Source organism: Talpa europaea, assembly GCF_964194135.1.
Source record: "Talpa europaea genome assembly, chromosome: 15".
Taxonomy (NCBI): Eukaryota; Metazoa; Chordata; class Mammalia; order Eulipotyphla; family Talpidae; genus Talpa; species Talpa europaea.
The window spans coordinates 70,010,016-70,023,842 of NC_140083.1; the positions used below are offsets into that span (position 1 = coordinate 70,010,016).

Here is a 13,827-nt window from a genome sequence, read left to right on the forward strand (position 1 = left end):
AGTATATTCTGACCTTTGCCTCAGTCACTGTCCCAATGGAATAGTATTTCTATATAAATCCCAAGAAAATAGTCTAGATCTCAGTCTCTTCTTTATTTGCATGTGGTTACACTTGATAAATACACTTACTATTTTCCTCCCCCTCCGCAACTCCCCCTTATCCCTAGAATCCCAAACCAAACTCCCAGTCTGTCCAGAAACCCTTTCGACTCTGGGATGGGGCGGGGTTCCTTCACGCAATGCCAACGTTATAGAGGGACTACCTCAGTCCTTGTAAAATGTGGGCCCTCCGAGGGCCTCCAAAGCTTGGGGATGAGCACCACGAATCCCTTAGAAGTCCCAGTGATGTCCTCACAAGGGACCGTGTGGCCGGCTCTCTTCTGTGGCAGGCTTAGGGTGCAGAGTGCCGTGTGGGCAGCAGTGAGGGCTATAGGCCCCACCTGTGCCTAAGCGGAGCTGGCACAGCCCCAGTGAGCAGGGGTGTCTGCATTGAAGTCTCAGACTTGCTCAGGCAGTGGTGAGAGTCCTTCTTCGGCCCCGTTCCCAGCCAGTGCCAGTCTTGCTCTCAGAGAGGTGTCAGAGGCCTGGCCCCCTAGGGCTCTGCCCCTCGGGCCTACCCAGGTCCTCTGTCAATCCTGTGTGGGTGGGGCAGCTTGGGGAGAGGGTGCTCTTGAGTCTCCCTTCTCCTGGCTTTTCCCAGACACCATCAGACATGGGTGACAAATTGGGTCCTTGGTCCTGTTAGAGGGCATGGCACCCCCGGGTTTCTGTCTCCGCCAGGTGCCAAGCTTTGCCATCTTCCTGGTAGGGTGTAGAGAGCCCTGGAGGGCCAGGGGCACCCTCTTCCGGGATGGGGTATGGAGGCTCCGGAGCAGCTGTGGGGTCACCGGGGCCCCGTCCTCCCCCCAGGACTGGCCCATTGTAGATGTAGATGTTACCAGTGACAGTCACAGACCCGCCAGTGACGTGAATACCGTTTGTACCTGTGAGAGGGGCGGCAGAGTGAGAAGGGCTGAGAGGCACTACTGGGGAAGGAAGTCTGTGCCCCCAACATCAGGCCCCCGATCTTTGTCCCTGTTCCCATTTGCTATTAGTTTCTGGTATTCCGCCTTCATTTTTGTTTCTAGCTTTTTTGTCTCTTCCCTTCCCTGTTACTGCAATGCCCTGGCTAGCTGTCTGGAGTCTCAAAGTCTTGCCTCTGTTTTAGTCTTTTGTCTTCTGTCTGGCTCACACTCTCTCCCTGCCTGTCATTTTCTCTCCCTGCCCTGCCCCACCCCTTCTCCCTTCCATCTGCCCCAGCTTACCGTGGGCCAGTTGGCCTTGCTCTGGAGGCTCAGCCTCCATCTCCCCGGCCTGTACCAGAGGACTTTGCTGCTGTAGCACCTCCTTCTCCACAACTGAGGCTGCTGGGTGCCTGGTCAAGGCCAGGGACAAATCTCCGGACAGGGGCAGAAGTGGCTCTACAAGGTCAGGGAAATGTGGGTTGATCCTTGGAGGCTCCCAGCTTCCATCAGCTTCCACCTGCTGTGGGAGAGGGCAGTGGGCCTCAGACTCATCTTTCTTTAATTTCCATACTCTACCCCATGCTTAGACAACTCTTCGCCCGACTCTACTCCTGACCATGCTGTCTGCCTCAGGGCCTTTGCACCTGATGTTCCATCTCTTAAAGCACATTCCCCAGAAATCCCTGTGGCTGGCTCCCTCGTTTATTTTTCAGCTTAAATATCAGCTTATCGGTAAGGCCCGCTCTGTCTAAGCCCATTGTGTTCCACTATCAGTCACTGCCCCCACCCAGTCTGCTTCATTTAGCAAAGATCAACACTTGATATATGTTTGTACACACAGGAGGGTAGGGGCTTTGTTTTGCTCTCTGCCGTATCCACTGCCTTGCACAGTGCCTGGCTTGTGGTCTGCTCTGTAATGATGAATTGAATGCATTCATGAATGTCGAAGCCTACACATGCTTTCCTTGCTCCCCCCACCTTGCCCACCTATCCTCTGACCCTCCTCGCTGCCTTCTCAGCCTTCCCCATTACCTCTGGATGCCTCTTGAGCAGAGATCCTGCAATGGAAAAGGCAATGGATGTAGGGCCTCTGGCAGACCCTTCAAGTGTCAGCCCACATTACCCTGACCTCCACACCCCACCACAATGTGTTGCTTCCCAACCTGGGATTTCCCAAAGGAACCCTTAGCTCCAGCCTCAGAATGGAGGGCTGGATGGAGATGATGTTTGTGTTGGGGGCAAGCATGGGGAGTCTTGAGGGTGTGGAGGGGCAGAAGGGTTGACACTGAGGAAGTTGAGTATTCCCTCCCTCTCCTACCCCCCATCCAGGGAGGAACAGAGGGTCTCCTGCTCCTCCCTACCCAGCTTTCTGCAGAGAGAGGGGTGGCTCTTCCAGATGCAGGTGAAGACAATGGTGAGCAGCACGAAGAAGGCCAGGGGCAGCAGGATGGCCAGCAGCAGCATGGTTCCTGCCAGGACAGAGATGGGAGGGACATGGCACCCAGAGAAGGGTGGAAGGCAAGGAAGTTAGGGTCCAGCTTTCCAGCAGCTTTCCCCTCTCACCCTATGGCAGTCCCTTGGGGCAAACCTAGGGACACTTGCCACAGGTGATTCAGGCCATGGGAGAGCCACATTTCTGTGTACTTGGCCACCTTACAGAGAGGCACTGGTAAGAGCTGGGATTGCCCTTCTGACCTGCAGGGCTGTTTACAGGGGAGCCTTGCTTCTGAACTCTGTCTTGGCTGCATGGGAGGATGGGGGTTGTTCAGGTCAGGTTTCAGGAGAGGAGAAAAAGAAAGGCTGAGAGTCTCTCAGACTCCTGTGTGTCTAGGTAGGTAATTTCTTCTATGGGCCTCAGTCTGTCATCAATTGCAAGGAGTCCACAGTGTCCATTGGCCACTAAACACACCTGAGGAAAGTCAGGAGGACTTGGACCTGTTCCTCCCAGGAGGTTTGCACGTGACTCTGTGGCTGACAGGAATACAGAAGACGAGGCATGGCAAGAACTTGGGCCTGGAGTCTCGGACACATGGGTTCCTGTCCAGCTGTGTGATTTTTGAAGTCATTTCACCTTTCCAGCTTTTTTATATATATAAAAAACTTCTCATACCTTCTAAAATGTTACTTGTCATTAATTACAAATGAATGAGGACATGGAAAAGCATGATATAGTAGGAAGAAAGATCAGGTTATCACATATTCAAATGACTCCACTTTTAGGGAAAAATCATAGCTATGGACTTTGAGACATAGAAAAATGTCTAGGGCTTTATTAAAAGATGTTAAGAATGGATACAGTAGGTCAAAGTTCTGTGGGGTGAGTTGTTTGCTTATCTGAATTTTCTAATCTCTAAGGCACATGTATTGTGGCATACATTTGGAGTAAGAAAGACCTGAGGATAGTTCTTAATGTCAGTGGACAGTCTGGTACCCCAGGTCGGGGTACCCCAAGACCTGGCTGCTCAGCTACACCCCTCATTAGGTGGGGCAGGAAAAACCTCTGTTTTAATGGAGATGCCTCTTTTACATTAATAATACCGATTACCACGTGGGTGATCTTGGGCAAGTCACATCCCCCTCCTGAGCCTCAGTTTCCTCACCTAATCAGTGAGGATACTAACGGTACTCCCTCATAGGATCATTAAGAGGATTAAATAGCTTAGCGTAGGCAACGTGTTCGCAGAGTGCATGACACGCTAGCTCTCAATAAATGGAAGCTATGATTATAAATATTTGGCCATTGAAAAAGACAATACAATAAAGTTTGCTGTGATTAATGACAAGTACCATCATTATAAATATCCTATAATTGTCTATTAGGTAAGGAAAACAATAACACCTCGAAAAAGGAAAAAAAAGAAAGCATCAAACGTGGAATCATTTCTTAAGGACAGAATGTGTTATCTAATACAGTGGTCTATTACATGGATTATGTGATGGTGGCATGTCCAGAATGATGACAGCGATCCAGTTACAATTACACCTCGGTGTGGAGTGTTACACATAATAATGTGTAAGTTATAAAGAAGCGTCTGTGTGTATGTGTGTGTGTGTGTGTAAGTAAACTAGCGTAGGGAAACTCCAATTTCTCTTTAAGGAACTTTTCTTCTTACTCCAATTCTGAGATGGAAGGAAGATTTTGAGATGGGTGGAATTAAAGCATTTTCCCAGGGGCCTCCCTGGTGGTACAAGGGGTTAAGTCACAGCACTATGAAGCTATCAACAGCCACTGCAACACCAGTTTGATCCCCGGGCCAGGGAGGTGACACACATGGTGCAGCAGACGTCTCCTGTCTTGCCCGCTGCTCCCCTCAGCAGTGTATCGCAGTAGATCCACCTGTTCTGCTCCTCTCTCTGTCTCTGGTGAATCCTCTCACCACCACCACCACCCCCCCCCCGACCCCACCCCACCCCCGCACGTCTGGCCTGCACCAGGCTCTTATATGCATAAATAAATAAATCTTAAAAAAAAAAAACAGGCATTTTCCCAGATGAGTCCTTCAGCCCTGGCCCCTCACCTGTCATCTCAGGTGGTTCTGGTGCATTTCTGCAGCTGGTGTCAGCCTGGGCGGTGCCTGGGGCTGCCTCCACCAGGCCCTGGTCCTCACATCTGTGGAACGGAGGGAACCTAGCTTAAGTGGGCCTGGGGCTGGAAGTGACTGGCAGAGCCCAGGGAACCAAGGCATGTGTGGCGGGCTTTCAGCAGTGGGAGGGGACGTGGGCAGGGGTGCACTGACCTGGTGTGGGGCCTGCAGCGGGCACCGCGGGAGGTGGTATTCTGGAAATATCCTGCCTTACAGGCTACACAGTAGCCGGTAGCTTCTCCAACATCATCTGGCAAGAAAAAAGTGAGGTGAGCCAGGGAGAGTAGGCAAAGAGAATCCTTTGCTCCTTGGTGAGCTTCCTCTATGCCCACTGATGGCCCCCTCCATTCTGTGGCTCACATCTTTCTTCATCTCTCTTTTATCCTGGCTTCCCTAGTGCAGAGAGGAGGCCCCCTCTGGAGCCCCTCACCTGTCCCAAATCTATTCACCGCCCCCCATCCTTCCCGGGAGTGTCACATGGTGTGAGAAGAGGCATAACAAAGAGGACAGCCTGGGGGCTCACCATGGACACAATACCATGCTCCTGGCCCCATTCAAGAGCCCCCTCTGCCCCTCAGTGACCTCTGACCTTTCAGCTGGGTTTCAGTGCCAGGTTCACAGTCTGGGAGTGGCTCGCAGTGTGTACACTCATGGTTCAGGAAAGAGCAGGTCATTCCTGGCTGGCAGCGGCACTGAGTTTTCTGTTTGCTAGTGCAAGGCAGGATCTCCTCGAAGCCCAGCACTGGGGGGAGACTGGAGAGCTCAGTGGAGGGGCTGTGCCCAGGAGACCCCAGCCCTGCCCTGGCCCGTCCCACTCACCAGGATCACAGGGCCGGCACATCTGGCAGATGAAGAGATGGTTCCAATGCTCGTTGTAGGAATGTTCAGGGCATGTGGTGCAAGTTGTGTCCTTGTTGAGGTTACATTCAGCAGAGACATACGTTCCTGCAAAACGTGAACCCGCAGAGGGGTGTCAGGAGGCCTGGGTTCCACCTTCAGGTCTGCTGCTGGTTGTGTGACCCTGGGCCTGTCCTCCCAGTGCCAACAAATGCGGGAGAGCCAGTGTTTCTCAGTCTCTGGGAGGTGGTGTCTGAGGCATGCCAGTGGACTGGTACTCCCACCCTGGAGCCCTGCTCCCTCTAGTCTTTTCCTCTAGCCTTTGCCTCTAACCTGGTTTGCAGCGGGAGCAGCAGACCCGATGCTTGGTCATGTAGTACTCCTTTTCTTGGTCCTGGCAGGTTTGGTTCTCCATGTGGTATGGGGGCACCTTCAAGGGGAGACGGTGGTGGGGTGGGAATTATTTAGAAGTCAGCATGAAAGGGCAGAGGGACTAGAGAGGGCTGCCCAGACTCCTCTTCCCTGCCCAAGCCCACCCCCACCCCTCTGATGGCCCTTTCCTCACCAGCCGGGTTGGGGATGCTGCCAGCAGACTGCAGAGGCCCAGTACCAGTGGCCCCCAGGCCAGGCCGCAGGGGGAGGCAGCCCCGGGGAGGCGCATGGCGGCCAGTCAATCAGATGGGTGCAGGCCTGGGAGGAAGATGGGGCCCTGGATGTCCTGGGCAATGGTGGCAGCAGCCTCCGGAGCCCAAGGGCTGGGACTGAACAAAGGGCCGAAGTGCCCCCGGGGGCCCGCAGCGGCCGGGCCTGGCCTCCAGGGCTCCAGCGCCAGGCTCAGGAAGTGGGAGTGGAGAGCCTGCCGCTGGGCGGGGACAGGGAGCGCTGGGAGCTAAGGCCTGTTGTCGCAATCGGGAAGAGGAACAGGCTTGGCTGCCCCTACTGGGCGGGAGGGGGCAGCCGGGAAAGCACGTGAGGGCAGCAGGGCCGGAACAAGGCCTCCTCCCTTCTTCAGAAGCTGCCGGGGAGAGGAGGGCTTGCAGGGACAGGCCAGGCCCAGCTGGTGGGAAAGGGGCTGCAGAATCAGTGGACAGTCCTCAGATGGGCCCCTGAGAGCTCAGCTGGGGCAGTGCTGATAGAACTGGGCACAGAGCAGTGTACAGCAGGGCGCCAGCTTGAGAAATGAAGGGGTCTGGCAAATATGGAAAGTACAGAGACCCACAGACAGACATGGACAGAGAGCCAGACACGGCATCTGGGAGCCAGATGCCCTATTGACAATCTGGACTCCTGTGTTCCTGCCCTGCTGTGTGACTTTTTAAGATGAAGTACAAAGAAATAACAAGCCAGCCACTGCTCCTCTCCCCTGATCCAACCCCATCCACACACGAGCGGGTCTAGGTTGCCCACAGGACACGCCAGAGCAGCAACCCCTGCTCCCCTGTCCTTAAGGAAGCTACCTTCTAGGGAGAGAGTGTGGAGGGCATACCGACAGAATTCTTGCTGAGTAGGGGCAAGGTCGACGGCCTTCCTTGCCCTGGCTGAGTCTTTGAATCCCCTTGAACTGGAGGCAGCATCCTGGGTGGAGACCAGGATTGATTTCAAGGACTAGTCTGGTCCCTGCTCCATTTCTTCCCACCATTTCCCTTCAAATCATCAATAGACCAGACCCCTCCACCCTCCTCCAAGTGATTTGCAGTTGCCTGCCCCCACCCCTTAATGTCAGGATCTCGGGTCTCCAAGTCTTTGTGCTCCTGGTGAACTCTACTTGTCCCTGAGTTTCATTTGGACCCTGGAAGCACCTGCACTACAGGCTGCACACACTCAGTAACACGCTGCCTATTGTCTGTGGCTCTGCCTGGCTGTGAGGTCTGCAGTGACCCAGACTAAATCTTTACGTCTGGTTTCCCAGTGCTTTGCACAAAGTTTGGCACATGCCATTTGCCCAGTACATGGTTATGGAATAAATGAATGATGCAATGATGTTTTGCTTACATCATATAGCCAGGCCATGGAAAATCCAGCCCAGAGTCCAGGGCTCCTGATTTCCAGGTCTTGACTCACTCTGTCTCCGGGTGACTCAGGGGTGCCTCTCCTGGCATAAGAGGTTGACTTACTCTCTTGAGAGAGTTCTCGGCACTGTCCCTGCCCTGCTTCCTGCAGGCTCCTGTTCAGTGCTCATCTTTACCCTGGTTGGTCTAACTGGCTGGACAGGCTCTTGGAGGAGCTGGGAAGTCAGGTGGAATGGCTCATCTGGGGAGGAGGGCTCATACAGGCCACATGGGCTTGCCGGGGCTCTAGACGGTTCACTCTTCTGTCCAGGTGCAGGCGTAGGACCTTCCTCTGGCAAATGTTTATTCAGTGGTTCAAGGCTGCTCAGAAGGGAAGAAATATCAGAAATGTGTGCGTGCTAGGGCTGCAGCTCTTTGCAAGACAAGGGAATTGGAGGCTGGGCCTGGACTCACCACTGAGCTCTTAACAGCACAAAGGTATGAATGTATATTGTCCTTAGATTCTTTTTTCTCTCTTCCTTTTCTTATTTATTATGGAAATTCACATACCTACATACACAAAAGAAAAAAGATCATATGGTGAACTCCCAGCTTCAACTCAGGATTCCTTTCTATTCCATACACCCTCTTCCACTGTTTAAATGGCCCCTTGAAGCAAATCCCAGACACATTTCATTTCATTGGAAGCTATTTCCTGATTTTACTTTAAAGGAGAGGAATCGATTTTTTAAATTGAGGTGTAATGTGTATAAACAATGAAGTGCAGAAAATACACTCATTTTATCAATACAGATCAATTAATTTTCACTCGTATATTCCCACGTAGTTCTTCAGAACATTTGCTGCACCCCCAAAAGGTTCCTGTATGCCCTTTCTAGTAAAACCCCCTGCCTCACAGGTCAGAACAGGTTGAACTAACCCCTTCATTCTGCTGCCAGTCTCATGCTGCCACTTCTGCCTTCAGGACTCTCTGGGCCCTACAGAAAAAGCCGTAAGATCTGGGCTTTAATCCTGGCCCCCTCACTTCACCTCTTTGGACCTCTTTTTTTCTGTGTGCCAACTAAGTGTTGGTTTGCTTGCCCATTCCTTCTCCACGCTTCCCTCCATTTGTTCCGGATTACCACTGGAAACTACATTTTCCAGATTCCTTTTCTCTCTGGCTCAGGGTAGGTTCTAACGGGTGGAGGAGAGGAGGAAAGAATCCAAGCTCTTTATCCCCATCTCTCTGCTATATGACATCGCCTGCAGTTGATTGTGTTTCTTCCTTCCATCCTTCTATAATCCCATGTCCTACCAGGCAGCCCCAACTCTGAGTTCCTGCCAAATTGCTCTGGAGGTTCTGGGTCTGTAATGCTACATTATGAGTCCTTGAGCTAGCTGCTTTCTTCGTCGCCATTTTCTGGGTTGCCTCACTGTCTCTTATTGGGGTCTCAGCTCTTCCATCAGTCGCCATTTTCTGGGTTGCCTCACTGTCTCTTATTGGGGTCTCAGCTCTTCCATCACCCATGTACTGATTCCCTTTGTTAAATGGCTTCCATTTGAAAGACAAGAGTATTTGCTGACTGGATCATAGTTGACAAATCCTATATTAATAAGTGGTTATTGGGGCCTCCTTGGTGGTGTAAGAGGTTAAGGTGCAGCACAATGAAGCTATCCTCAGCCACTGCAGCACCAGTTCTATCCCCTGGCCAGGGAGGTGACCCACGTGGCACAGCAGACCTCTCCTGACTTGCCCGCTGCTCCCCTCAGCTGTGTACTTCAGTCAGTCTGCCTGTTCTGTTCCACAGTCTGTCTCTGGTGAATCCTCTCACCCCCCACACCTCCGGCCTGTATCCAGGTTTATTTATACATAAATAAATCTTTTTTTTAAAAGTGGTTATTATAATGCCTACCCAACCATCTCCAGGAGAATGAAGAGACACAGGTATAGGGAATCCATGAATTCTTCTGAGGTAGGGCATTGCTTTTGCTTCTTTCATTGTGTGTTCAAGTTTTGTTGAAGTTATACTGGTTTCCACTGAGCAACACCAGATCTGTGCTCAGTGCCCCATACACTCCAGCTTGTATGGAAATGGGGCTCTTCTGGGCTCCTTCAGAGGGGATTGCGGAAATAACCTTCTTTCCAAGGGCCCATGAAGAACCCAAGAGGGGATTCGTGGGAATACCTTTTCTTTTTCTCCTCTTGTCCATACTGCGCTTGTCAGTGGAGTTTGTAGGAAGGGCCTGGTAAACCCAGGTGAGGTGTAATGACTGATGATGCCATCTGAAAATGCCATCGCATTTTCACTAGGGATGATCCCTTGACTCAGTCATCTTAACTGGGGTGATTTTGCCCTTTGAAGACATTTGGAAATATCTGGAGGCATTTTTGATTGTCACAATTCAGGCACTATTGACATCTGGTGGGTCAAGGCCAGGGATGCTGCCAAACATCCATCAATACACAAGAAATCCCCCATAACAAAGAATAATTGACATTATCCAAATGTCAATAGTGCCAAGGTTGAGAAATAGGCCTTAACCCGAAGAAATGAACTCCTGTGTGAACTCCCAAGCATCCTGCCAGGAGACTGGGCTAAGAGCGGCAGGGAGGGGTTTTCTGGTACATAATTTTGGGTTGAAGAGATATTCATACTGTACAAATGCAGATAAACACTTGTTCTCCACAATGGACACTCCAGTATAGAGAGGCAATTTGCTCTAAGTAGACTTGCCTTTAACTGAGTGACTCATTGTTACCCTAGAGAGAGTGAATTGGGAAGGGTGAAAGAAATTTAGATAAAGGAATAGGCCACAAATTATGGGTAATCATAGGAAAGCAGACAGAAATTGACATGGGGGAATGTTTTCGCAGACCATGTTATCTCCGTCAAGGAAAAAATCTTGGTTCTTACCCAGATGGTAATTCTGTTGTCTTCTGTGGAGTGGGTGAACAAATAGTGACCTTAGACACAGGGGCCACCATGATGAATGAGTCTAGTGCTGTCCTCCGAGAAGTCACAATATGATGCGTGCCTACGTACACACACACACACACACACACACACACACACACACACACACAATAACAATAGTATACAGCGGTGAACACTGTGATCAAGTTCTAAGCAAGGCTCACTGGAAGTGTGGCAGAGAGAGTGGACGGCTCCATCATCTCCTGCTCCCCAGAGAACGAGACAGAAGGTCCTGTTGAACCCATCACCCACATCCATGACAGTCCCTCTAGTTCCACTTCTCTCTTTTCAGCCTTAGCATATTTTCGGTCATACCACAGGCTAGAGGAAGGTTGGGGTTGAAGGGGGAAAGCAGTCTGGGTGGGAAGGAAGGGGTGGGGCTCTAGGGGAGACTGGTGGGAGCTTCCAGGCCAGATTCCCCAAACAGCAAGACTCCACTTCTCTGGAAGTCAGGGGAGTGGCCCTGAGCTTGGAAAGGGGAGGCTCAGTTCTCAGTCAGGCCCTGCCTGAATTCCTGGGTGGCTGTGGGCAAGTCACTGAGGCCCTCTGGGGCCTCAGGTGCCCCCTGAAATAAGCCAGGGATGGGATGCCAAGTGGGCAGGAAAGGTTCATTGGACCATCAGGACTGCCTTCCCTGTTACCTCCTGCTCTTTTGTTTTGCAGAAGGGCAAGAGCCCACTGGACCCAGAGAAGGCCAATACCTTTTTTTTGGGTCAGTTTTTAAAATTCAGATATTAAACAAATTTTTAATTGAAATAACATTGGCTTATAACATATGGAAAGTGCCCTTTTCAAAGTCTTAAAACTTATGTATGTATGTATGTATGTATGTATGTATGTATACAGGAACTGGGGTACAGGCCAGAGGTGTTGGGGGGCAAGAGGATTCACCAGAGACAGAGTGGAGAACAGAACAGGCAGATCTACTGAAACACACTGCTGAGGGGAGCAGCGGGTAAGCCAGGAGAGGTCTGCTGCACCATGTGGGTCACCTCCCGGGCCAGGCAGGGATTGAACTCGTGTTGCCCCGGCTGCAGATAGCTTCATAGTGCTGTGCTTAACCCCGTGTGCCACCAGGGAGGTCCCAAAGTCTTACAATTTAAAAGCCAAAATAGAAGTCAGAATAACATGGTCCCATTTGTGTAAAAAAAAAAAAAAAAAAAAAAAAGACACATTTTGGTTTTTTAAAATACATGTAATTCTATAATCTATAAAAGCACAAGAAGATATATGGACACACAGAATGCTGTCCCTTCACCACCCCCCTAGGCTGAAGGGAAGGAATGGGACAAAGGAGGGCTTTTCTTGTTCTGTATCCCTCCGTATTGTTGAGAAATTATATTGTGTGTATGACCAAAATGTATTTCTGCACTTCAAAAGATAATATTTCTAAATGGAGTTATGGCAAAAGTGTAGGTCTCAGATTTCTGTTTTTCTCACTAGCTTGCTCTGGCCCTTGTGGTCTCTCTCTGCATCCGCACTGCTGTGGAGGCCTGGCTCAGCCCAGCCCAGCCCTTCAGCTTCACACTGAGCTCTGGACATGGAAAGTGTGTGTCAAGCTGCCCACCAGTTAGTGCCAAGCTGGGCACTAACTAACAGAAAGGGCAGGAAGGTGCCTCAGAACCTTTGCCATTAGACAAGGAGCTGGATACCCCATTTGTAGGTTGGAGAGTCTCCAGTTTAAGGAGGAAATGGAGCCTGTAGGGAGTCGGGGTCCCATGGAAGGGGGGCTCAGTGCAGGACCAGGGAGATAATCCAGAACCCCAATAGCTGATGAACCTGAAGACTCTGTGAATCTTCCTGATTTTTAAGATGCTGATACAGGGGAGCTCAGATTTCCCCATGAAGCTGTGGCTGGTTTGTATGGGGAAGCAAAGGGCAAAAGCCCTAAATAGATAACCCCAGAGGAGAAGAATTCCAAATCCTGTTTTTAACTCTGCTGTTCTTTTGTTTTGAGTTCTCAGAAAACTGGCTTTTCTTTGGGAGGGGCCAGTTTCTTCAGTTGTAAAATGAAGAAAGTTAGCCTTTCCCTTCCCAGGGGAGGTGTCCCCTGCAGGGCCCGAGAGCAGTGGCTGGGTTTTGTAATGCTGGTGGACCCCAGAATAACACACGAGGCAGCAGGGAGTGAAAGCCACAGAGGGGTTGCACCCCAAGCCTGTCTTTCCTGCTAACCTCCTTGTTCCTTTCCCGTGAAGTCTTCCTGAGTATCTCAGGCCCGTGCCTCTCCCCCGCCCCACCTCAGGCTCCCCTGGCAATTGGCTCTTATCTCCACCATTGGAATCCTTATCTTCTATGATCTCAGGCCTGTCTTCCCCCACAAGTTCACACGGTGCTCAGGCTCTCTCTCTCCACTTGCTGGATTACATTTGGGGCCCAGGCTTTGGAGTTAAAATCCAGTCCCTTAACAGTGAGTTTCTCCCACTTCCCAGGACTGTTGCAGACTTGACTATGCCTACCCTCTTTGCCCTGGGCACCCAGTGCTGCCCATATCCCACCCTATGAAGCTATCTTCAGCCACTGCAGCACCCCAGCTGCCTCAGAGGTTCCTGGGGATCCAGGTCTGTGCCCAAGTGCCCTGCCTGGTCCTGTGCTGCCTCTTGGTGCCCACATTCCTGCAACCTCGTGACCGCACAGGGGACATTACACATTCCTGGCCTGGCAGTCAACGGTGTAAAAAAGAACAGAATGTCCCAGGGCCCCGCCTAGCCCCCAGCTTCACCTGGGCCTCTTCCTGGCCTGAACAAGGTAGGGGTGATGTTGAGGAGGAGTCAGGAGGGAAAAGGATAGAATAGGAAGGAGAGGCAGAAGGGGTGCTTAGACCCCCAGTGCCGGGTGTTCTCTCTTTGGTGAACAGAGAGGAGCCCAATTGATACCCCTTCAATACCTGAGGGTGAGGGAGACCTGGGGTGCCTCAGGAGGAGACCTCAGCTGCTCACCTGCCCGGAAGGGAGATTCCGTGGGAGCTGAGAGTCCCTACTCTTCATCCTCCTCTCTACCCTCCCCCCATACCTGAACGCAGTCCTCCAGCCACCTCCCCTTTTCTGTCTCTCTGTAGTCCTGCTCTCCCTACCTGCTCTCACTCATGCTGGCTGGCCCTTGTTTCTTGCTCTGCCCTCCAGCTCTTCTCCTTGGTTGTGAGCTCTGTCTCCCAGTCTCCTTGCCTGTCAGCTCAGTGCTGCTCCCGGGCCCTGCTCTTCCAGCCCCTACTTCCAGGTCACTTGCCCTGAGGAGCCCTCCTCCCTGGGGAGACCTTACAGCTCAGACTCCTCCTCAGTCCCTCCCCTTGCCCTGCTCACCTTTAATTGAGATGCTAATGAGGCCTTCTGCGGCTCCCATCCCTGGCCGGCGGGCGGGCGGGCTCCCTGCACCTGTCAGGTGAGGGGGAGGAGAGGCTCGGCTGCCAGATTCAACTGGAAAGGAACCAGTCCCAGTCCAGCAC

The 13,827-nt window shown here is 51.7% G+C and overlaps 1 protein-coding gene across 1 annotated transcript; it reads right to left on the minus strand.

Annotated features, from left to right (window-relative positions):
• Positions 1 to 741: 741 nt before the first annotated feature.
• Positions 742 to 6,086, minus strand: LTBR (lymphotoxin beta receptor; the record flags this gene model as incomplete). Its single annotated transcript, XM_084255829.1, has 10 exons — positions 742 to 983; positions 1,305 to 1,524; positions 2,037 to 2,062; positions 2,366 to 2,473; positions 4,523 to 4,614; positions 4,742 to 4,838; positions 5,178 to 5,330; positions 5,408 to 5,533; positions 5,759 to 5,855; positions 5,991 to 6,086. 10 exons carry the CDS (start codon positions 6,084 to 6,086, stop codon positions 742 to 744), a joined length of 1,257 nt encoding a protein of 418 aa, XP_084111955.1.
• Between the last annotated feature and the right edge of the window lie 7,741 nt (positions 6,087 to 13,827).